General features: G+C 37.0%; 3 protein-coding genes across 10 annotated transcripts in view; 1 reads left to right on the forward strand and 2 right to left on the reverse strand.

Annotated features, from left to right (window-relative positions):
• Positions 1-1,736: 1,736 nt before the first annotated feature.
• LOC306886966 (uncharacterized protein) lies at positions 1,737-5,072 on the reverse strand. The gene is made up of 5 exons (XM_079444372.1): positions 4,624-5,072; positions 4,352-4,464; positions 4,092-4,160; positions 3,104-3,235; positions 1,737-2,785 (listed from the first exon to the last, which is right to left on the reverse strand). The coding sequence occupies exons 1-5, from the start codon at positions 4,634-4,636 to the stop codon at positions 2,426-2,428; spliced, it is 687 nt and encodes a 228-aa protein (XP_079300498.1). The 5' UTR covers positions 4,637-5,072; the 3' UTR covers positions 1,737-2,425.
• LOC306886964 (folliculin-like) lies at positions 1,737-14,392 on the reverse strand. Of its 4 annotated transcripts, XR_013785655.1 has the most exons (14): positions 13,885-14,152; positions 13,209-13,418; positions 12,955-13,101; positions 12,637-12,858; positions 12,363-12,529; positions 11,322-11,413; positions 10,871-11,034; positions 9,350-9,463; positions 8,564-8,687; positions 7,915-8,040; positions 7,669-7,771; positions 4,352-4,464; positions 3,104-3,235; positions 1,737-2,785 (listed from the first exon to the last, which is right to left on the reverse strand). XR_013785655.1 is itself a non-coding variant. In XM_079444365.1 (13 exons), the coding sequence occupies exons 3-13, from the start codon at positions 13,416-13,418 to the stop codon at positions 6,791-6,793; spliced, it is 1,677 nt and encodes a 558-aa protein (XP_079300491.1). In that variant the 5' UTR covers positions 13,885-13,934; positions 14,039-14,392; the 3' UTR covers positions 6,291-6,790. The 4 variants fall into 4 exon arrangements, 3 of the variants coding, with proteins under 3 accessions (XP_079300491.1, XP_079300492.1, XP_079300493.1); XM_079444365.1 differs by lacking the exons at positions 1,737-2,785; positions 3,104-3,235; positions 4,352-4,464 and adding an exon at positions 6,291-6,998 and having other exon boundaries at positions 13,885-13,934; positions 14,039-14,392; XM_079444366.1 differs by lacking the exons at positions 1,737-2,785; positions 3,104-3,235; positions 4,352-4,464 and adding an exon at positions 6,291-6,998 and having other exon boundaries at positions 12,363-12,511.
• LOC306886963 (protein tweety homolog 1-like) overlaps positions 14,021-24,020 on the forward strand; it is a gene marked incomplete at its 5' end in the record, with an annotated part of 30,043 nt that continues 20,043 nt past the window's right edge. Inside the window, 8 exons of one of the 5 annotated variants that reach the window (XM_079444360.1) lie at positions 14,021-14,211; positions 14,826-14,884; positions 15,167-15,253; positions 16,486-16,576; positions 16,783-16,907; positions 16,992-17,149; positions 17,226-17,394; positions 17,954-19,418. In XM_079444360.1, the coding sequence (XP_079300486.1) occupies positions 14,021-14,211; positions 14,826-14,884; positions 15,167-15,253; positions 16,486-16,576; positions 16,783-16,907; positions 16,992-17,149; positions 17,226-17,394; positions 17,954-18,891 (1,818 nt within the window). In that variant the 3' untranslated portion in view covers positions 18,892-19,418. Of the gene's footprint in view, positions 14,212-14,741; positions 14,885-15,166; positions 15,254-16,485; positions 16,577-16,782; positions 16,908-16,991; positions 17,150-17,225; positions 17,395-17,953; positions 19,419-19,454; positions 19,730-24,020 lie in introns of those variants that run through there. The other 4 variants (XM_079444362.1, XM_079444363.1, XM_079444364.1 and 1 more) reach the window with 4 other exon arrangements.

The raw sequence follows: 24,020 nt of genomic DNA on the forward strand, positions 1-24,020 counted from the left end.
TACAGCTGATCACTGAGGCGGCAGCGATTCATTGACCAAGCCATATAACATCAACTCTGCACTGGATATTAAAATCCAAAATATAGTGAAAACACTACTTAATAGCACAGTAACAAGATCGGCAGATTAAGACATTAACTTGTGAGCACAAAACACAAGATACTTCTCTTTTCAATATAAATAAGATTTTATTTATATAAACCTAAGACATAAACTAATCTAACACATGAACACAAGCATTCACATATTCACATGTTGCAGAAAGAGAGAAAGTAAGGAAAGGATGAGTTTAAGAGAATGAAAATGTGAAATCCCAAGTTTACAGCAATATGTTCAATTGCATAGACCTGAACAACCATCAATCACTTATTTAACCCTCGCTTTGAGTTTCTCAATGAGGCTAAAATTTATATTAACTGCACCTGATTCAGTTAGAACCTGGAGGTGTTACTTGCTTGCTTTGCTAAAGGAATAACTTTTGTCATCATCCTTGCAGGAAAGGGGGTTCCCCGAAGTGTCTGATTGGTTGAGAGATCAGTAGTCTTTGAAGTGAGGTCTTGGGCGTTGGCTGAGGATGCGGAGTTGGTCTGGTCGAAGTTTGAAGCGAGTGCAGTCGGAGCTGGACTTTGCAGCAAACTTACATTAGAACACGAAACTCCACGGAAGAAAATAAACTAAAGTAAAAGAATAAAAGGATGTAACGAGACTAGGTGGTTTTCTTCTCATTATGGTAGCAGCTGGCATGTGGGCCAAGAGCAGCGTCAAAACGCTGTGGCAAAAGAGAAGAAAAAGGAGAAGGGTGACCAAGAGAGCATTTTTAAGAAGAGAGCGTCTGATGGTGTCCTGAGTTTTTAGACTCGGCTTTCAGACCGTGCCATCTGGATGTCTTGACCAATTAGATACTGTCCTTGCTCGGGGTATTGCTTTGTTTCTCCACCCCACTAATAAATCAACATGTTATCTGTTCAGTCAGAGGTCCGAACTTTACAGGCTCTTGCAAAGTATACTTTTGAACATGATTTCTATAACAAGACTATGATGCATTTGACAAAGAATTGATTGGAAGAAGCATTTAAAGCATGAATTTTCAAACTCATACATACCAAACATGAATATTACCCTTTAAGGCTTAAGCTATTCAATACTTATTAAAAGCAAGACATACACAATGAGTGATTAAAACAAGAATAGTCAAATGTGTGGGTTACATACATAATATGCAGTTATGCATAGAAATTATTAATTTCATTAAAAATTGAAAATGAAAGTATTTTAAGATGATTTAGGTGCATATGGAAGCAGACAGTCTTTGTGAACCAAGGAATTTCAGTCGGGTTCTTTGTCTTCTATGTGTGGGGGAAGACCTGCCCAAGAGAGTCTGTAGCTCGTAATTTTCTATCACAGGTTTACATGTGACCATCAGTCTTGAATACTTGCAACAAATTTGACGGTCTCCTTCCTGAATTGGAATTATCAATAAGTGTTCTTTTGTCTCAAGGTTGTAAGCTGTTCTGTGACAGAGGCTTGCTGGTTAATTTGCTTGCTTACTAGTTGGCGCTAGGATTTGGACAGATTTATGACGTTGTCCTGTTACAGCTTTGAGGCCCCTCTTTCTGGAATCTCAGCTTCTCAGGTTTCAATGTTCTGATGCATCTTAAATTTGTCTGATTCAGTCTCTGATATTCTACAACACACTCTGACAAACAAGAGTAGTCAATTAATGCAAACACTGAATTGATTTCAAGATTTTATTTATATATAAAAATCTACACTTAAAAACAGACAACACATGTATACCAAAAACAGACATATTGTTCAATTTATTTGAGTAAAACATTGCTTGTAGTAACCTTCTCTAAGGCAAGACAACAATACTTGTAAACATGACTTATGTAACCTTTTGCAAATGTCCTTTTCAGAAAGTAGCTTGCTTAAGCTGGTTCCTATGCCACAGTATTATTTAATATGGCTTGGATTTACTGTAGTACATGAGTGTAGTTTTTTTTCCCTCTTGAACACAGAGCGATAAGCGGAGACTTTTGGCTTCATGTATTCTTTACTTTTTCACTACATTCAATGTTAAAACATTCAGTCAACAGGTTTAACCTGTATTATCATGGATGACACATAATCCACTGTATAAGATGACAGAAAACTGGATAAGTGATAGAAACAATCAGTGCAAAGATATGATGCAGAAAAATGAAAGAGAACGTCACATTGGCCTTGTGTCTGTTTCCAAAACATCCCTTTTCTCCAACATGCATCTAGAAATTATGAGCTATATCCAGAGAGCAACTTTTCTGAAATCTCATACAAATGCTGATCAGTATAAAACAACAGTGAATTACAGCAGCTGTCCTTTCTAAGCGAAGCCTCATTTTGGCTAAGTTTTGTGGCATATTTAAAACAGATTTCTCAACTTTCACCAGATCAGGCTTGATGTTATCCATAGAAAAGAAAAAGTCCAGTGAGAGAAACCTGGGAAAAGTGACTCACTATAGCCATTAGTCGGATCCTGGTCGAATTGCCTTTTACCTTTCTCTCCTTCTATCACAGGCTGCTGCTCATCCACAGGTTCATGGTTCTCCACATTCTCTTCCTCCGCTGATGGCGAATTTTCTTGATCCTCTTCACTAGGTGTGGGGAAGATGCAGTGATGCTCTTTAAAAGCACAATCCAGATTGAGCCATCGTGTGAAGAGGGAGGAAGTGAAGGAGAGAAGACCTTCAGGCGATGACTGAACAGATGGAAAAGCAGAGATATCTGGACGATCTGGAATTTTCTGTTTACAAAAAGATCGAAAAAACATCAACCACAAGAGATCTACAATCTATCCCACTTACAATCAAGAATGAAAGACGTCTGGGAAAAAAGTACAGTGGCAAGAAGTATGGTATGAACAATGTGAGTTTAAAAGTGTGTATAAAACAAATATTTTAAACACTCTTAGAAAAAAAGATACAAAAGCTGTCACTGGGGTTGTATTTTTTCAAAAGGAACAAAAAAAGTACCATTTAGGTACTGATATGTACCTTTCAGTGTAACTTTTGAAAGGCTACCACCAACACAGCTTTTTTCCTGAGAGTGTATGACAATATACCTCTTTTGCTATGTTGTCCAGTGTGAGAATTAGCTCGCTGATGAACCTGTATTTGAGGTGAACTCGACTGAGATGCTGGATGAGCTGAATCCAGGAATTAGACAGGAACGCAGCAGCACTGAACACACAGCACTAAAGAGAGAGAGAGAGAGAGAGAGAGAGAGAGAGAGAGAGAGAGAGAGAGAGAGAGAGAGAGAGAGAGACAGGTGTAGTTCTCAGTTTAGCTACTCGGAGCAAAATTATCTGCTAAACATTTTATATTTCGGTCAGTGACTAATAAGGATGGCTGAGATGATAAAACAGAAGAAAATCTAGGTTAATTACATGTTCAATTATACGTAATAATACGTTCAATTATACGTAATTACAAGCTCTAAGAAATGTAATCTACTTATTCTTGTTGCTTTCATCTGGGAAAAATGTTTTTGCCATATCATATTCAATATATCATGACTGAAAATGATAAAAAATATAATTTGGTATAACCATCCATTCCAACCATAGAATAGTAAAAAAAACTTTCTTAGCACCATGACTCAAAAGAGTGTATATAATAAAATCATTACTGTCAAACAGTTTGTCAAATATTAGAGTCATGATTATCAAGCTTTCTTACAGTTAAAGTTGTTTTATTTAAAAAATAAAAATTATCTGAAGGGGTCCAAAATCTGTATGTTGGTTACAGGCTGACTTTTATTTTGCAGACAAATGTTCTTCCAATATTACAAACGATTTAAAACAATATATATTTTTATTATTATTATTATTTTAAGAAAAGATAATTCAATGTTACATATATAGCCTACACATTTCTTTCTTCGAGAATTGCATTTATTTATTTATTTATTGACTTCTGATAGTAGGCCCATAAAATATCAAAATCCCATTTAATCCAGAAACCCAAAACACCTTCACATAGGCCTAGGCTAGATGTATTTTTGAATAACTTAATTGAATCATAAAAAAAGAGCATCGGTTGAACTCTTACCGGCTCATTGCACAGTGCGCTGTCGTTGAAATAGTGAGACACGACGTAGTTCTTTGGAAACACTTGTGACTGCAATAGATATATATTACAATGTAAAATTTTAAAGCCTTTAATAAAGACGAACTATTTATTTAATATGCACGGAATTCTCACACGTTACCAAAACCACAAATCAACAACAAGGTCAGTGCAAACATGACACGGGGCAGATAAATGCGATCTTTCTAGTAAACAAAGAGTTCTTAAACATCGAAACTCACGAATCCGGACGTTTTTTCGATGTGTATAGAGTCTTGAAGATTTCTGATCGTCGTCTTCATAAAATCATCACACCCACTTCCTTGAACAGTCAATATTGATAGAAGTAACAGCACTGAAAGGCAAAGGTAAACAATGTGGGTTCAGAGCATTAAAAGCCCTAACATTCTCAAAACACCCACGCGTTTTGTTCTCGTCGCAAACCCCAAACGTACTGATACAACCATTTAATACGCGCATTAATTTCGTCAGTGCTGCACGCCTATCACGTTACCTGTTGGTGACATGCTTCTACCGGCCAATGTGGGCCATATTCCCCATGTTCTTCTTAACCAAGTCGTTTTGCACGACAGATTGCTGCAGAAAGTTTATGGAAGAATCTCGGTCTCAGTGGGTTTCCCAGCTGCCTTCAAGGTCTCCTCTTCCTCTCACTGCTGCACTTTCTCCTGGATCCTACAACTGCTCTCCATTCTGACCCTCTGGCTCAATCCCAGTCAGGCACTTGGAAATTCCCAGTCTTCTGATGGACAAGAAGATATTCCTCTATTTCCTGTGAGATTTTAGATTCCTGTTTATTTTGTTCTAACTTTCCTTCTTCCTTTTCAGTAAGTTTGTTTTGAAGCTTTAATTTCCAGCTGGCATGCAAGTGAGCAAGACATTTGATCTGTTGTAGGCTACTTCTGAAGGAGCAAACAGTGTGGAGGCAGTTTGCTCACTGAAAGTGAAAGTCCTGGAGGTTCAACCTCTCAACCCCGCTCTCTTTAAAGCTCCCCACCCCTTTACCTCATTAGACAGCATGCACTCCCCCTCTTCTCCTCTCTTTATCAGTACTCAATGCACGGCCTTTCCCGGCTTAGTCATGCATTCTAGCAGTCTGTTTTTAATTTCCCTCCTCCTCACTCAAGTCTCCATGTCTGTTGCTCCCTCAATCCTAGTTTATCAGCTGAATGATGACTAAGCTTGTGAGTTTTCATGACTGTAATGAAAGGAAGTTATATTTCATCAGAGAGATGTAATTCACACTGTTCCAGATTAGTCATTGTCAAGCATGTGATGCCTATAAAATGAGAATAATCAACCATGCTGTAATTTTAGATAGACAAAGCAGTCAGTTTGTGGTAGTTGGTTCAAATAGAGTCACATGAGAGAATGCATCAAAGATACATTGTTCTTAGTGCATAATGCAATGCATTGAAATTGCATTGAAAAAGCTGAGTAAACTAATTAGGAGTAGCAATATGATGAATTAATAAAAACAAACCTTCATGTTTCAGCACAAATGCAAAATAGAGAACTTTTATGCCAACACAAAGCTTAATGTGCCACCAGGAATAAATAAATGGATTATTATCTGTATGAATAAAAGTTATTCTGGCAACGATCCAGCAATTGCCATCAATCAACCTTTGTAGACCGAAAAGAATATCTTGCAGTCCTCAGGGTAATATTGATTCTTCTGCACGTTCACACCCACTCACCACAACCTGCACTGCTAACTAGTTACACATTTTAAATGCAAAAAAAAGTTGATATGCATGATATGGTCTAAAAATGATAGGTCTCATGATAGCTACATTTACATAAGAGGAATTACCCTACTATAACCTGATCCTTTCGGGTAGCACCTATACCACTTTGAAACACAAGAACGTCCTTACATAAGAGCTGCTTAGGGTGGACTTGCATGTTTGCACAGTGTTTATTGCATGACTTTAAGTCTTGTAGTACATTGAAACAAGCTGTAAAAACTATAATGGGTTTAAGGGGATTTCTACATAATCCAGAAACTCTCTCGGCAGCAATTACAGGCATAGTTCACTCAAAAATATTGTCAAAAAACTATTTCTTCCCTACCAGATGATCCTGATCAGTAGCTGGTATAACCACATTGCTGTAATAAATTGCAGTACTTAATAATAATAAAAAAAGGTAACACTTTGATTTACAAGCAGCACATAGTCTTTATTTAGCATGTGTCAGATTAAAGTAAATTTATTTAAAATAATTTATCAAATAAAGATAAATAAAATTGCTCATAAAATACAAATTCTCTCTCAGACAAGTCAGATGGAAAAAACTGATGATGAATTGCAATAGGCAAGCTTCAAACAGTATCATGTCAACTGATACTCTGCCTAGTTCCCATGAAGTCAGTGGACCAAGTGCTCTATTAGACACATAGCGAAAAAGATAGAAAATGGACATGTCTATGCATGACGGTAAAACAACATTCCATTTAAATGCACATGGTGTAAGTAAAAGTTTTTGTGGCTCCAATCAGAATGATAGCTTCTTTTTTCTTTGTACCATGCAGAAAAAAACACTCAGGCCTGGCCCCCTTTTCCCGTAATTGACACACAGACAGACACACACACGAACCCACCCACACATTCCTTTCATCTAACTCTAGCAATGAGTCCATTGTCCCCTTTCTCTCTCTCTCACTGGCTCAGAGTTCTCTCTCCACCTCTGACTGCTGTCATTAGATGGCTCTTGTAGAGCTTGCTGAGTCCTGTCATCCAAAACTTAAGAAGACGCACATTGTCCTCTTCCCCGGGCCCCGTGGCCCCCAGCAGAGCTAAAACCTTTTGAGTGTCGTCTTTACCTCTGCCATCCACCTTGGAGAACTTAAACAACACTTTTACTTTGCTGTAACAGACAGAACAAGAAGACCATGTGGTGAGAGGAAGCACAGAAACAATAAACAGACAAGAGGAAAACAGGTCGAAGAGGAAATTGGGGAGAAGCGAGTAAGTTATTAAGAAAGAGGAAAAAGAAGAATTACGGGAAACAGGCAAAATATGTCTGCTACATGACTTAAACTGTGAAATAAATATAATGGCACTTTCTGTGCGTCCTAAGATATCTTTAAAAGCTAATAAAATGACATCATTTTGACAAACTTTTACAGTTATATTCTACTCTTTGTAGTACAAACTGTTTAAAATGTATTATTTATCAGTGTTCCTAGTGTAATGAATTTGTAACAGTGTTGCAAAAATGGCTAACCTCATGTACAATAAATAGGAATAGAAAATAAAACAGTTAATATAATATTTTGTTTAAACTGAAGGCTAAAAAGCAACATTGTAATTACTTTCAAATTGCTTCGAATTAAAATTACTTGATGTTTAAGAGTTTTGGGTCCTATTTTGCACCCATTTTCATTTAATTACCATTCAAAAATATTTTTTAAAAATAAATGAATACTTTTCAGCAAAGATGTGTTAAATTGATCAAAAGTGACAGTAAAGACATACATAATGCTACAAGAGTTCTATTTAAGATTTTCTAGTCTAAAGACAAAATGCAAATTTACTTCATCCACTCTTCTTTCAGACAGAGTAAGCAGAGAGAGACCACTTCCACCGACAAATTCTCATTACAAAGAGCCACTTCCATCTTATTCAACAGAGTTGGACCTGAGAGAAAGACAAACCATGAGAAAGGCACATTAAAGAAGAGTTCACTATGTACAAATGCAAAATGTAATAAATAGTGTGTGTTTGAATAGTGTTATAAATCTTTAAAGTCTATACTACAGAGTTTTGTTTCCATGCGTTACCTTTATCTGTTGGTTGTGTGTTTGCACTGCTAATGTTGAACTGGTAAAGTGAGAGAATGTCATCATCCGAAATGGGATTTACACAACCACGCTCAACATTAAGTACATCCACCAGCAAGGAAAACTCTGGAAGATAGATTGAGAAAGAGAGACAAAGAGGGAAAGGAGTTAGACTATGTATATACACAATGAGTGTTGAACTTTGAGATGAGTTATGAAACAATTTCACTGTTTAGAAAGAAAACAGTCACACAGAAGTTGTGAAATAAGATGTAAATCACATTCTGACAAAGAACACCCCAAAACACTTTGAGGCCTCTGTTAAAGCTATGTTGGTTTCATCATGTTATAAAAACAATATGTTCACTTGAATTGCTGAATACTGATCACGAGAGCATTGCTGTCATTTCTAAGTGTGACTGATTGAGTGTTAAATGTTAGTATATGTTTGACCCGAAGCAATTTCAGCTACAGCAGCACCACAAGGATGAGATCAGAATACAGTAGGTTATGGGTTTAAATCTCTCAGGGCTTGGATCTTAGAAATTCCTCTTTAATGTGGTGTAGACATATCTTTTCTGAAAGTTAAATTAACTAGCTCTGTCAAGCAAAAATGCACAAAAGTGGATTTGCAGTGAAAAAAAGATACCTGAAGAGCTAACATGGGCTGGGATTGGTACATCTGGGCTAAGGCCAAGGAAGTTACATCGATATGCTTCCTCATAGTGAGGACTATACGGAACTGCTCGGACACAGCCAACTGGAAGCAAAGCCTGTGAAACAGACAGAAATGAGTGTCACAACTGAAATAGCAAGACTTTCAGCATCTACTGAAAACATACACTACCAGTCATAAGATCAGACACATAATCATTCTTTATTACTACTATTTTTCACATTTTGAAATAAAAGCATCATCAAAAATAAATTGAAATAACCTAATTTTGTTTTCTTCTAAAATGCACCTCTGCACTCAAGATGGATCCTGGTCCAGCTTAACCATTAAAAATGTATTATGTACTATTATATTATATTATATTTATTATTAAAAAAGCACACGTGTGTAGCATTTTCTTAAACATAAATAAAAGTACATTTTAATACAAAACAAATTCATTAAAAGATTTTTGAAATATATTTTCAAAATTTGAATTATATAAATAAATATACACAACTTTTTAATGAATACTTTGTCCACAAAACATTTTTTTGCCCAAGCATTTAAGTACAGGCTATGAAAATTCTTCTGATTTTGAAGAATCAGCCCATGTTAGCTCTTCAGGTATCTTTTATTTCACTGCAAATCCTCTTTTGTGCATCTTCTGAGTTTGTCTAAACTTTTGACTAGCAGTTTATAACATCTAACATAGATGTTGCATCACTTGATAAGCATGATGAAAATATTGTAGGCAATGGGCATAGGTATTTAGCTGACCTTCAGCACATTGAAAGCTGACTGGATAAGACCAGGGTCTGCACCTCTCCATATGACTTGATTTCCCATGAGAACGTGCCATGACAGCTGTCGGAAATCACTGGCACCCAGGACCTGTCATTAATCAGATATAGCATTGTCAAATTTATGATTCTCTCTTCTTTTTTATTTGTTTTATTTCTTATATAACTCGGAAATACAGAACACACAGAAAAAAGGGGAAAAGAAAACAAAATAAATATAATAATTGAACATACAGGTCACCAGAGGCATTATATATAGTTCTTACATCCTTCTTAAAGGCCTTTCCACACAGACCGCGAACATTCACGCTCCGAAAAAGCGAATGTTTTTTTTTTCGTCCAGTCCAACGAATCTTTTGAGTTTCGCAAAGCGAAAACACGGGCCGTCCAAAAAGATGCTGTTACTCAAAAGGTCGACACGGTGTCGCTAAAAGCTCAGAGTACTGTATAGAGAATGAGGAGTTACATCACATTCTCATTCTCTATATAGAGCACGAGTGTAAAAAAACACAGAAGTAGAGGACTTTTTCCGCAAGAGAGAAGAGTGAATGCCGAGTTCTTGTTGGCATTTAAGAACAGATTATTATTCTCACTAGAGGTCGACCGATTGATCGACCAATTTTTTTATTAATCGGCATCGACCGATTGTGCTGCAAATTAGGCCGATTAATATACAGGCGCGTCTGCAAGCAACACGTGATGCTGCCTCGTGCGGCAAGCAGATTGCCATTCAACTGGCACAACGGATAACCCTGTGATGTCCCCCTCTGCCTGATAACTTTTTGAAGAGAGAACTACCTGGTAGAGCTGTGCGATTAATCGAAATCGAATCGCAATCACGATTTGAGACGTTGTGATTTGCTAATCGCAAAGCCTGCTATGTGGACGCGATATTACTCTGTTCCAGAGCATATACACGAATCATTCTGTGAACGTCCATTATAAAATGTGCAAAGAGTGCATGTCTGCCTATTATAGAATCAAAATCCATTTTAGATCACAATGGGAAGTTATTACAAGCACTCGATGATGATTGTACCTCTAGTTATTTCAGATGTATTCTTGTAAGCATTATGCATATTTTGTGTTTCTGATGAAGAAACAAGCTATTTAACATTCGTTTCGCGCTCGGTCGCTCAGTATGGAAAGGCCTTTATACAGCTATTTTTATAATAGGGGCTACTTTCCCAATAATACCCCCCCCCCCCATACACACACAAAGGAAACAGGTATAATAATACTTAAAAAACAAAGGTTAATTGAAGTCCGTAAGTTTCAGTCATTTTAAGTCCTTAAAGTTCAGTCCATTCAGTGCATTTCCATTAAGTAAATACTTCACATATATGGAGGGGGGAAAAATTAAATAAATAAAAAATAAATAAGGGGGGGGGGGGGCATTCACTGTAGAACACGTGACATCTATTTATGTACTATCCATTTAAATTTATGTATCTTTAAATAAAATCTGATGTTTGTCACAGAGTAAACATTTATTTACCTGTCTTAAATGTCTCAGTGATTTAAACTTTGGCCCAAAAAGGTCCTCTTGTCCTCCATCATCAAATTGAAAATCTTTGGCCTGCACACTCTCTGATTGGCTGGGCTGTGGGTTAGACCCGCCCCCTTCAGCCCCATCCCAGCCACTCATCTCTTCCTCTTGATCTGAGAAAGAATTATACATAATGTTGCTGTTCAAATTTTTAATGCTGAAATATACAGTTTAACGTTACAGTATAACCTCAAATTATGGCTAGTCCTTTTAATTAACTTTAACTTTTATAATTCTGATTATAAATGATGAACAAAGCTGAAAAATCACTGGAGAGCTGTTTGTTTGTCAGTGTCAGAAGCAGAATGCTGGGAAAGGAAAATGTGGGTCAGATAACCGGTTTAACATTTGAAAAATCAATTTGTTAGCAGACATAATATACTCAATGCAATCATTTTACCAGTTTGTCTTTCAATGAGAACGAGTGTGTCTTCTGTGGGTGCCCCCTCTAAAAGCTTCTCTGTCAACCGACTGCCACAAGCTTTCAGCAACCTAAAATAAAGATAATTAACAAAGTAATTGGAAGTATGGTGATTTAAAAAAAAAAAGCAGATATACTGCATGTGTGTTTGCGCTAGTGTTTGCCAAGAAAAGTCTCGCTATTACTTTTGCTCCAATGAGTCACAATTATGAAATATAATGTTTGCAATTGTGAGATACACAGTTTGTAATTGTAAGATATAAATCTCAATTATAAGAAATAGTCACAATTTAGTAAATAAAGTTGCAGCTGTGAGATATAAAGTCACAACTGTGATATATATTGCGAGAATATAAGTTACAAAGTATTAGGAGTTATACAATTATATTAATGAGAAACAGAGATGCAATTATGAGAAATAAAGGAACAATTGTCTCAAAGTCACAATGCACAAGGTCGCATTTGTGAGATATGAAGTTGCATCTGAGACAAAGTTGAAATTATGTGAAATAAAGTCACCACTGTGAGAAATAAGCCTCCATTGTGGGATATAAAGTTGCAATTGTGAGATAAAGACACAGAATAAGTTATAAAATTATAATATACATTATAAAGTCACATTTAGGAGAAATTAAGTTGTAATTTTGAGATATAAAGTCACAATTATGACAAACAAAAAGTCACAACTGTGAGATAAGTCACAGTTATAAGAAATAAAGTCCCACTGTGAGATATAGGCCCGGTTTCACAAACAGTGCTTAGCTTAAGCCAGGATTTAATTTAACTTAGTTAAATTAAGATATTTAAGCAACTTTTACAAAAATGCCTTAGAAGAAAACATTAAGGTGTGCATCCTGGCACAGAGCAATGACACTGACATATTTTAAGATATGTCAGAGGAAGATATTTTCAGTTGAGACAGCTCAAACATGCATTTTAGTCTGGGACTAGCTGTGAAACCAGGGGATAAAGTCACAATATGGGTTTTAAAGTCAAAATTTTTTACTGTGTTTTACATACCAGCTGAATGAGGAGTGCAGACTAGCCCACAGGTTGGGGTGCTGGGTTAGGGATGTGAGTGAGCGGGCTGCATTGCCGCTGCGCTGGTGAGGGAACACTGCTGGAGAGAAGGCGCTGTTCATACGCACAGCCCTCTGAGGACACACACACTGCTCACTGTCAAACACCTGCAAGGTGACAAACAGGGCAAACCATTGTATTTTCAACACTACAAGGAGCTCATCACTCCAAGAGGTACTCAGTCAATCTTGGTCCTAAAGTGGTGCTGCAGTACCTTGAGTGCTGTGTTCTGTAGACTCTGAATGGTTAGCCGCAGGTGGCGCAACAGGAATGGCCAGGAGTTGATGAGGTAGATCCTGTCCATGGCTACCACGACAATGCTGTACCAGCGCTGGAAGCCCCGTGCCAGGTTGTCTTTGATGAAAAACGTATGAGAGAAAACGAATCCGTGCTGTTCATCTCCAAAGAAGATGGGCCCCTCTCGACCAGGACAAACCTGCAAGAGCAGATAATATACAATTATCACATAGATGCATATTTTTTTAATCAAGTTTAGATTAATTCATTGATGCAAACATAAATGTATACATACCTCGCAGCTCAGGCTGCGCACACATGCTTGTCGCACGACACTGAAGAGCTGTGGCTGGCGTGGATGTTGGTGGCTCAGATAGCGGATTCCCGTCTCACTGTCCACACTCACAAAACCTGGGTGAGAGGCAGGTAGGGAGCGACAACCCTGAAGAGAGAAAGACAGATATTAGATGAGACATTATGGAAAAACTTTTTTCTGATTTTGGGGTTAAAAATAAATTTGGGATATGACAATGTTACTTTCTCACTTACTTCACACATGTCAGCTCTCTGTGTGGCAGAGCTGTTGGCTCTCATGGTGAGCCCTTCGCCCTCTCTGTCCGCCTCTCGGTCCCTGTCCCCAGGAATGGCTGGACCAGGCTGCGGAGGGGACGGGGATGGAGGGTGGACGGCCTCTGTACAGAATAGCGTGCGCGGGCCATGGAGTTCACAGAAGTGGCAAAGAGCAACTAAAGCGTTCATCTGGAGGGAATTAAAAGGTCATATGAGAATATGCGTTAGATAAAATTGTATTCCTACAAATTCAGATAGTTTTTTTCCTAAAGGCTTACAGTATTCTGTAATTTATGGAGTAAAAAAAAAAAAAATCTCATATAAATATAAATACTAAAAAGAGGAAATATCCAAAATCCCCTCAGTAAAATCTTTAAACTCTAGTGCGTCTACAAAATGAAACTATTTTAGAAACTGGCTTTATCGTATGTTCAGATTTCTCTTCTAGAAATGTATACAAATATGAGCATACTACATAATACATCTGCGCATTTGAACATAACGTTTAAAGTAATACAACATGTAGACACAATGTACTGCGATTAATTAACTGGGGAAGTATGGTGATATAAATTGTTACTCTGTTCACAAGTGGCGTCTTGCCTAAAATTTAAATGCAAAAGAAATTAGACATAGGGAAATACAATAGCCTTACCTTTATCAGCTGGGTACAGCTATAGCGCCGACTGGTAACTTACCAGTAAACTAACAAGAACGAGACATTATCGACAATATCAACTCTCTACAGGTTCTGCGTGGTTGACAATGTAATTTATTTCTAGTCAGCATAAATGGTACATTATCCTCACCGATGTGGTTTACTAAAATCGTCGCTGAAATACGATGGTAACTGTAATTGTTATTTTTATTTAGTTTACATTGTTAAGACCATCCTTTCTAATGCGTCACGTGATGGGGAAGTCACGCGCTTAGATCACAACAACTTGTGCGTGACTCACACAGCTGCTCTCGTCTCTCAACGGTACAGTCCAAATAATCCATTAATATGTTTTTCTGTTGTAATTACATGGTGGCACCACGTATATATTTGCTATTTCGTGTAATGTAAATTATTTAGGCTCTTCCGTAATCCGCTGAATGCTTTACAGCGCTCCCTGATCCATGAATGAATCTTCTGTAGAATTGAATCATTTCGATGATTCAAGCGAATCGGTCTGAATCGCTCACAAAATATAATGAATTGGTCCGAGCGGTTCTCAAATGAACAGCTCACTCCAAGATATGCAAAAAAAGCATTTCTCAGGCGAAATATTGAAATGAATTTTAGTTCATTGTAAACGCAAATGGCACTTAATGTTTTATGAATGTAAAATGTTTTTTAATATGATTTACATATTAAATCACAATAAAATGCATGATTAATGAAACATCTCACAGTAATAAATTTCACTGCTGGTTATACTCTGTATAATTGTGTATGTGACAAATAAAAAATCTTAAATCTAGTAATACACAGCAGTTTGCGCTTACATGTCTTCACTGGGAAAATAGAGCGTGACAAAGAACCACATGAAGATATTGAACCGAACTGTTCAAACGAAATGACTCGGATATTTATAATGCTTTGGCCAATAGAACCTCCGGACTAAACACCGGAAGTGGCCTTTGTGAACATTGCTCTAGCAACACAGCAAGTATGTTTGACAATAATAAACACCTATATTATAATATATACAGTAAATGTTACATCCAATATAAACAGTATGTACTTTGTTGACTTACATCGTTTCATTAGTGTGTGTGTGTGTGTTATGTATTTATGTTTATGAGTCTTTCGCGCAGCTTGTAGGCTAAAAATTAGTCATTTGAACCAGACGATGTCATCTTGTATATGTTAATATTAACACTAAGCAGTCAACTTTACGATTATGCTTAGGTTGCCTTCTAAATGACACTAAATGTAACTTGTTTGTTAGCTCTGTTGAAGCTGTCAAATATGGCATGTGAGGAAACGAGAACTGAGGAAAACCTGACAGAGGATTCGGACAGACAAATCCACATAGGTAAGACATATATGACATTTATTTACACTTAAATGAGTTACATTGTCATCGATCAATTAAGGTTTAAATACAAAAAGCTGTATTTTAATTTTAAAGGTTGTAAATTCTTCACAGCTTATGAGTTGTAGTGCTAGTAAATCATTGGTCTTTTACGCCATTTAGTCATTTTAAGTAAAACAAATGAGCTGAAATGTAGTGTTATCTAATTTGATAACTTTTTGGTCACCGCCTTTAACAAATACCGTAGAGGTGGAGGCTATAATGCAAATGACTTGAAGCTGGCAGTGAAAAGCCTTTTCATATAATTATCTATAATTTCTAGCCAAGTATAGGTTCGTTTTGTACAAAATTGCTGTAGGCTTACTGTAAGTGCAGGGTAGAGAATATAAAATTCACAAAGAGAGGTCTGCTTCCACACCACTAGTCCTAGTAAGAGCACTTACAAGCCATTATAGTGCTATTTTCAGTTAAAACCTCCTGGTCCAAAAGCTTTCTAAAGGGACATTTGTGCTGTGTTGAAGCCCCCAAATTGTCATTTGTTGTTACATGGGGAGATTTAGGATATAGTATGTGCCTACCTTTCAAGGAAGGTATCCCTTTGTGCAGATTACATGTAGGCTACTTTCTATTTTTAATATATTTTAAAATGTCATTTATTTCTGTGATGGCAAAGCCAAATTTTAAGCATCATTACTCCAGTCTTCAGTGTCCTTCAGAAATCATTCTAGTTTGCTGATTTGCTGCTCAGGAAACATTTCTTATTTTCAGTTCTTAGTTCTTTCTTATTTCAAAAGATCAGTATTTATTCAATATTGAAATCCTTTGTAACATTATAAAAGTGTGTAAAAGTTATAATGTGTTTTTGCTTTATAAAAGTATTAATTTCTTTTTTTTTTTTATCCCGTCTACCCCAAACTTTTGAATGTTAGCATAGGTTTGTTTATTATGCCACAACAGGTGTGTAAATGTGTGGGTGGTGGGTGGAGTTGAAGACATTTGTTGAAACATGCTGCACTGAAACAGAAATTTGCCTCAGACTTATATTTTGTCCATCGTAAACTTGAATACCACCATTTACATCTTCACACTATGCTACATCTCGTCTACCTTAACTAATCTGGGAGAGCTTCATTTGTATTGTCCCAGTAGTTATAGATTAACTTTGTCTTGTGTTATCAGTCAGTGCATGAATGTATTTATATAACTTTTTCCTCCCTTTCCCTTCGTACCAGATGAGATGAAACAAGAAACTACCCAAAGCATTTGCCAGCACTTCCTCTTGGGCAGATGTCATTTTGGAGACCGATGTCGACTGTCTCACAGGTCTGTCAATCACTCTGGATGGTAGAAACTCAACAGGCGAACTAACCTCATGCTAGACATGATTTATTATCTGGATATTTTCATTTCAACAGCAGTTGGCACAGTGTCTTGTAGTTGCCGTAAAAGATGTGAAATTTGTTAGATCTTGGGAATGTTCATTGAAGCTTAGTGGATAAATAATGTATAGCTCTTTCCTGACTTCACAGTGTGCTTGACGTCCCTCAAACCACACACTCAGAGGAAGATGATACAGCCGTCACAGAAAAGCAGAGCAAGAAAAACAGAAAAAACATCAACGCAGAAAAGCAGCATATAAGGAATGAGAAGGAAGGTGTGTTTATAGAAATAAGTGCAGAGGTACTTTACCTTCCAAATTCATACTTCAGGTTTACAAATAGATGCCTTTCTGTCTCAGGGTGTAAGAAGAAGCCACGCATGCGTACAGCCGATGATGTCATCTCCAGAATTATATGGGACTCCTCAGTGGACCCAGCTGATTTTATAGTCGGTCACCTGGACCGTTTCCTTGGGGTGCTGGAACGCCCATTCTCTGACTTCTCTTGGGACACTCAGGTATGTTACTTCAGCACTAATATGGTTCATTACCTTATCTTATATGGTCAAAAGCTATAACACTGTTCTTCATTAGGTATGTGACTGTGACTTCTCTGAGGAACTGGCTCTCCCTCGTCATAGGATCCTGTACTTCAGCTACAAAGGCCAGCGGGTGTGGGATAGAGACAGTCGCACTGACAGGGTGTTCGGTTCTACAGGGCAGACTATTTTGCCCCCTTTTGGTGGTGCGAATCAGCAACAAGGTGAGTATTATTTGTTTTTATTATTTGTATTATTTGGGTATTATTTTGGCTGGGAAACAGGTTGTTTATTGGAAATTGGTTATTGCGGCAATGCCATAAAAGAGTGCCCACAATAAAGAAAAGGACAAATATTTGAACTAAAAAAACTAGGGGGGGGTATGTTGGTTGAACAGTGTGGATTTTTTTTTGCTCTCACCATATGACAAATAAAATACTTGAGTAAAATAATAAAAGATTATAATGAAGTAATTAATCAGTTTTTTTTAAGAATTTCATTATTTTAATGAAGCCTTTTCTTCAATATTATATTAAGACTTTATGTCCCAAAAGTATATATCCTAATGAATTTTAAATTAAAATTTAATTACATTTTTTTAAATGAAATTAATTTAATTTAAATTAAATTAAATAACACGCTCATGATAGAAAAGATGTTTTAGAGTTAATGAGTTGTATCTTTAATTTAATATTATATTATTTATTTTATATTACATAACATTATTTTATATAATAATTTTACAGTAATAATTTAATATATTGGAATTAATTCAATTCTCAGACAATTTAGCTGACACTGAACAACACGAAGAGACCACCAACACAACAGATGACCAAGAGCATGCGACTGAATTTTCTGAAGATGATGCATCTACAGTTACAACAAACAAACAAGAGCTGGGAGATGTTGTAGATCACTCATTTACCGAAAATGCTGAAGACGATATTTTACTTTTGCAAAAAGAATCTGCACACAAAGACCAAAACACATCAGCTACTGAAGATTTGAATCAGTTGAAAGAGGAGACTGAAATAGTGGAAGAATGGAAGGACAGCTGGGACGGAGAGAGGGGTACAGAAGCAGAGCCAGTATCATCCTTACCACAAGAACGTCGGTCCAACCGTCCTCCTCCACGCAAAGCCACCCACTTCATCTGCTTCCGCGTGGACTCTCCCGCTGCTCTCCAGGCCTTCCAGCGCATTCAGAAAAAGGTTCTCTCCCAGCTTCCTCAGTCAGAGCCGCTGTGGGTGGACCCTGCAACTTTACACGTCACTCTTTCCTTACTCGTCTTGAAGGGCCCAGAGGAAGTCAGTGCTGCTGCTGAGCTCCTGCGTACCACAATCAGAAGCTCCCACAAACCCCCTATTTCTGTGTCTTTCAATACCAAACTAAAGCACTTTAATGGGACTGTTCTCCATGTGGCCCCAAAACTCCTTTCAGATATCCAGAATCTGAATTCCCCTCTCCAAGAAGTCTTCAAGGAGAAGGGTTGGCTACACCGCCATTCCCGATGCCCAACGTACCATCTTACCCTGGCCAAATCGCAGGAGCCCAGGACAGAGAAAATGTTTGAAGGGATAGGGACTGTTAAACTCACCAAAGATATCAACTTCGGCAAGCTAGAAGTAAATAAACTCTATCTTTGTGTGAACGGTCATTCAAACACAGAGAATGGTTTCTATCAGGTAGTATGTGTTGTGCAGCTGCCCAATGTGTAAAAGTGCCTGGTTATGTATCATCTGAACTCAGGGTTGTTGGTTAATTACTACGTTGAATACTTTATATATATTTAAATAAACAATTTTAATCATGTACTCCTAAAATTACTCCTTTCCAATCCCAGATGTTTAGACACACAGGTTTCCCAGTGAATGACTGCTTATTTGAAATGTAATAGTTGCAAAAGCAAGGAATTTAAGCATTTCAAAAATGTTTGCAATCATTTCTATATCATCTCTTTTGCAGTGAAAAACACTTTTCTAATTTATATCTTTATATTCTCTCTTCACAAACTCAAATTTTGGATAACAAAAGGATTTGCTTAAATGAAAGTTCTTTATGTTTAGTCATCTTAAATGTACAGTAGTCATATTTCAGTGCGAAAGCAAAATTAAAATGAATGTCCAAATAACTGAACAGCTTTATTTGATATTATTTAAATTTATTTTAGTTATATTTTATTTTGGTTTCATATATTTTCAGGTTAATTTTAATTTATTTTAATAAATATAACAAGGCCTTCTCTTACTTTAGGTTTGTGTATTTGCTTACCCTCTCTTAGGTACAGACACACAACGTTCACCCGTTCACCTTAAATGTACCTGGTAATTTCTTCACTTCCTGTTCAGTCATTCATTGTAAGATGTTGCCAAGTGACTCAGTGCAAGGCAGTATTTTTGGATCACTTATCGAATTGAATGTGAGGGTGAGTGTAATTTTTTATTGAAAGTGGACTGGATATAAATAAGTAATTTACCATGTATTTCAACTTTGTTTAATAGCACAAGCTCTCAATTATTCAACATCAAACAAGCAACTCTGAACAGCTGTACATTTAGCCCCAGGAATGTCTTGAGACTATCAAAGTAAATCAAACTAAATGACATGTTTTATGATTTTATTTTTCTGGCACGCGTGTTACAGTAGCAGCTCTGTCTGAGATGTGAGCAAGGAAGTCTTGCATACATAACATCATTTTCTCTTTCCTCATGCACACTACACATATATGAATGCTTGTGCAGTCTCTTTCTCTCCATCCCTCCCTCCTGTGCTTCTCCATCCAGCACCCCTCCCCCATCCTCACTCGCTTTCTCTTTCAGTGACACAGAAAAACCAACACCACCCTCCCTCTCTCATGCATTCATACCCCCCACCCCATACTCCCTTGGCACACAAATACCCATCTCTCCATCCCTCGCTCGTTCTGCTGTTTTCATTGTATTTTTTTATTAATCCCCCTATCTCCGTTAAACCTCCCGGGCCACCGAGAGTCTAGCATCCCTTTCTCTCGCCACCCATCACCTGCTTCATTTGTGGTTAAAGAGTGCATCAAATAAACATTTATGGGAATTCCCTGAGAATTTACGCCAAACTACACGGATTACATTTGGAAAACCTTGTGACGTGTCGTTATTGTCTTTTATTCTTTAATTTGACAAAATAGCCTCTTGTACGTGGTTTTCTGACAATTAATCACCTTTCTTTCAATCTCTGTTATTATGTGTTGTCATGCATTCTGTCTAAATACAGTACATGTGTAAATCCCTCCATCCCTTTTTGTCTCTTGCACACAAACACCCAGAGTGAGAGAGAGAGGGGGGGAGAGAGAGAGAGGGAGAAAGAGCCAACTTCATTCCTGATCATTGGGACCCTCAGGACCACACCAATTTAAATCTGCCATTCACTCACTTAAATTAGACTCAAATGTGTTTGAATATGGTGCAATTAAAATACCATTTTAATCCCTACAATATAAATAGCTTTTTTATTAGCCATAGTTGTTAGTATTTGAAACAAATACCCTTCACTGGAAGCTTTGGAAGGAACCCCTGGATGTTATGGATTTGCAATTTCAGCAGACTGAACATCGACGACATAGTTGTGGATTTTTTTACACGAATTCTGACTGAGAACAATTCATTTCGGAAGTTTTTCATTTCGATGACTCTAGGCGTCCTTTCGCGCGACTGTGGACGATGATTCAAGTTCTCCACGGATTTCAAATCAAGAGTGAAACTGACGGATAGGCGTCGTTCCTCTCTTAAAACATCCCTCAAGGATTCTCGCCTCTCTCCGAAGACCGGTTTCCCATCATCCATCAGCGAGCACAAAGACCGGGCGCGTACTGGAACTGGAAATAGTGTAGCTTTCCCCTGAAGCCCTATACAACAGATCTCAGCACTCAGGATAATAATAAACGCATCTAATCGCAAACTAATTCACACGAGCGTGACAGAAGTGGAAGCACCCACATTAGGCTGCTGCAAATTAAGGTGGGCAACCGTTTTAAAATGTGCCATAAAAAATTTGATAGCCTATTTTGCGCTTCATTTACCGTGTCAATTGGTCTGTGTGCTAAACATATGACAGTTCATTTATTACGCGAGATTCTCACAGTGTGCATCCTAACGCCAAGACAAAGAGCTGTGAGTATGACTGGATATGATTGCCATAAACAAGTATGTAAGTCAGCCAGAGAGAATGAGATCGATTGGTCTCGCGCCGGGTCAACTCACACAAGTGCAAACAGCAACCAATTCTGTCCTATTTTGTTTCTAGTCATTCTGAAGGTTTCATCGATATCTATTACATTAACACCAGTCCTGTTGTGTGGATGATTGTATATTTATAAATACCTTCATAATGAGCTCCTTTAGTCACTGACACTACACACAACTAAATGCAAATGCAAACAATGCCCCCCAGTGACCTTTATGAACTTGTTTGGACCATCTATCTGTTCAGAACAACAGCAGCACTGAAAAATGCCCTCACTCAAGCATACATGTATATATGACTCTATCGATGGTGTGATTTTGACAATGACAGTTTGGTGTAGCCTACATGTTGTATTATGTAATTCTCATATATGTATAAAACACAAGAGCAAGTTTTAGTCAGTTGTTTGGGAACAGTCAGTTTATTTATTTAGTCAGATTATTATAATTTATAATAGCCCTTTTAATTGTTAATGCTGTATGACTAACCCTCAACTTTGGTCATTTATTGGACAATGATTTCAGCTTTATTACTTTCAAGAGGCATTTCAGGCTTTGAATATTCTTAGAGGTTATTAGTCATTATATTTTGAGATTTTTTATTTATTTATTGCAGTAATTAATTATTTATTTTTGCATGGTCCAGTCCTAGTAACCAATGATCAGTTCATTTTCTTTATTATATTATCTGGTGAATTAACAACACTGATGCAGAGAAGTCCATATATTCTGAATTTGGAAACCCTCTTCAGATGTTTTTTAAAATTATAGTAAAATATGTTACAAGGAAATGGCACCATTTTAAGATACACATAATAATATATCATTATTATACTCATGGCACTGTGAAAATTTCATTTGTTGTAGTTTATTGCACATGAAATGAGTTTAGCCACAGATTAATGTTTCCTCATAGTATCATAAAGTGGCAATTCCCCCAATTTTTTTTGTTGTTGCTTAAAATGGCTTAATTTGGATGACAAACCCTCTTGATGCCATCATTAGTAATCCTGGAAACCATTTTTTATTTTATTTTGCATACTTCTGTTGCAGATAATTATAGTGAAGCTAAGGAATTGGATAGATGATGCTAAGCATTATTCAGTCCTGAACAGAAAAGAAAGAAAAAAAGGAAAATGTTTTGTCTCTCTATTGTTCTGCACAACATTTTCCTTCCTTGCTCCATTTCCAAACTTGCATTATTGCCTTTCCGTTATGCAATGCGAGCCATCCTTATAACAAGCTGACAGAATGCATCATGTTCAGATGTGCTGTAGTGTTCCAGTCTGAGTCACGGTCTGCATGTTTAACTATTCCATAACACTGCTTTACATTAATTTGGCTTTTATTCCCATTTGCATTTGAAAAGAGGACACTAATAGTAATGCTGCACCAACTACACCACAATTCACCAGCTTATTGTCTTGACCCACTGCATGCTGGTAATATTCTCAAACAGCAAATGAATAGCCTTCAGACATCATTATGAACAAAACACATCAGACACTAGTTTAAGGGTTATTTGTGATGGAGCCTGCAGTTTCTTGTTAATTTAGTGATGTGAGATGTTAACTGTTTTGGGAGGATGAAGTGGATGACAGATGACATATCCAGACCTTAGGGATAAAACTTGAGCCAGTGCTTACACCATTCTCTTTTTGCAAGGTTTCTGTTAATCAAATGATCTACTAACTTCTGGCAATGAGGGGAGTTTGAGGCAGGGAAGGATTACCTGTTTGTCCAAACAGTGCAAGACAGTGAGTGTGTTTTTTGTTTAGTTTTTTTTTTGGTAGACCTGATTTGGAACAATAGTTATTTTTATATATTTTTTCTGTTTTATGCAGATAGTGGTGCAGAAATTGCACAAAGAGTATGGTAGTTAATACATTTCAATAGGCCCATCTTTATTTATAGCGATGTTGAAATCTGTAAAACCCTAATCAGGTCATAATAACTTTGGAATGTGCAGTATATAAGTTTACAGAAGTTTAATAGTGTGTATTGCATCTGATTATAAATCCAAATCAGGTTATAAAGTTAATTAAATGGATCATATAGATCCCATGAAGTAATTAAGGAACACTGGGTCCATGATGAGTTAATACTGATATATTTGATATAGGATCATGAGCTCATAATTAAAATAGAATGTATGGCCTGATGATGTCATAATGTGTCCCATCATGATGATTTCAGAATGTATATCCCCCAATGAGGTCATAATTATTTTGTGAAGTATGTTTCATGAAAAAATAATGATATTAGAAGGTGCATGCCACCCTTGTATAATTTTAGAGTGCATAGTCCCTCAAAACCCCATAATGATTTTTTAAATGTATTGAGTTCTTATGAGATCTAATGGTTGCTCAGTGTCTGGCTATCTTAGAAACCTCTTCTCTTAACATTGATGATCTAATCACTTAATCCATGTTGTGTTCCCAGTGGACCTCAGTCCTGGTAATGAAAATGTTTGTGTGTGTGTCTCTACTTAACCTACTTTAAACCTATTCCTTGTTTCTACATTCTCCTCTTTCTTGCTCTTGTTTGTTTGGATTCTTTGGGGGTGACATTTTTTCCTCCTTTTTTCACATCAAAAGATTTCATACATGTTGATGTGTGATGATAATCAA

This window comes from Barbus barbus (assembly GCF_936440315.1).
Source record: "Barbus barbus genome assembly, chromosome: 21".
NCBI classification, from domain to species: Eukaryota; Metazoa; Chordata; class Actinopteri; order Cypriniformes; family Cyprinidae; genus Barbus; species Barbus barbus.

Excerpts from the sequence above, each read along its gene's own strand:
- LOC306886964 (XM_079444365.1), bottom strand. The coding sequence starts at position 13,418 with ATGAACGCTTTAGTTGCTCTTTGCCACTTCTGTGAACTCCATGGCCCG. Across the intron at positions 11,035-11,321 it reads TCTCATTGAAAGACAAACTG|ATCAAGAGGAAGAGATGAGT; the intron begins GTAAAATGATTG and ends ATTCTTTCTCAG. Across the intron at positions 8,688-9,349 it reads CAGCTTTCAATGTGCTGAAG|GCTTTGCTTCCAGTTGGCTG; the intron begins GTCAGCTAAATA and ends TCTGTTTCACAG.
- LOC306886966 (XM_079444372.1), bottom strand. Across the intron at positions 4,161-4,351 it reads TCGAAAAAACGTCCGGATTC|TCACAAGTGTTTCCAAAGAA; the intron begins GTGAGTTTCGAT and ends TATCTATTGCAG. Across the intron at positions 2,786-3,103 it reads TGGACAACATAGCAAAAGAG|AAAATTCCAGATCGTCCAGA; the intron begins GTATATTGTCAT and ends TTTTGTAAACAG.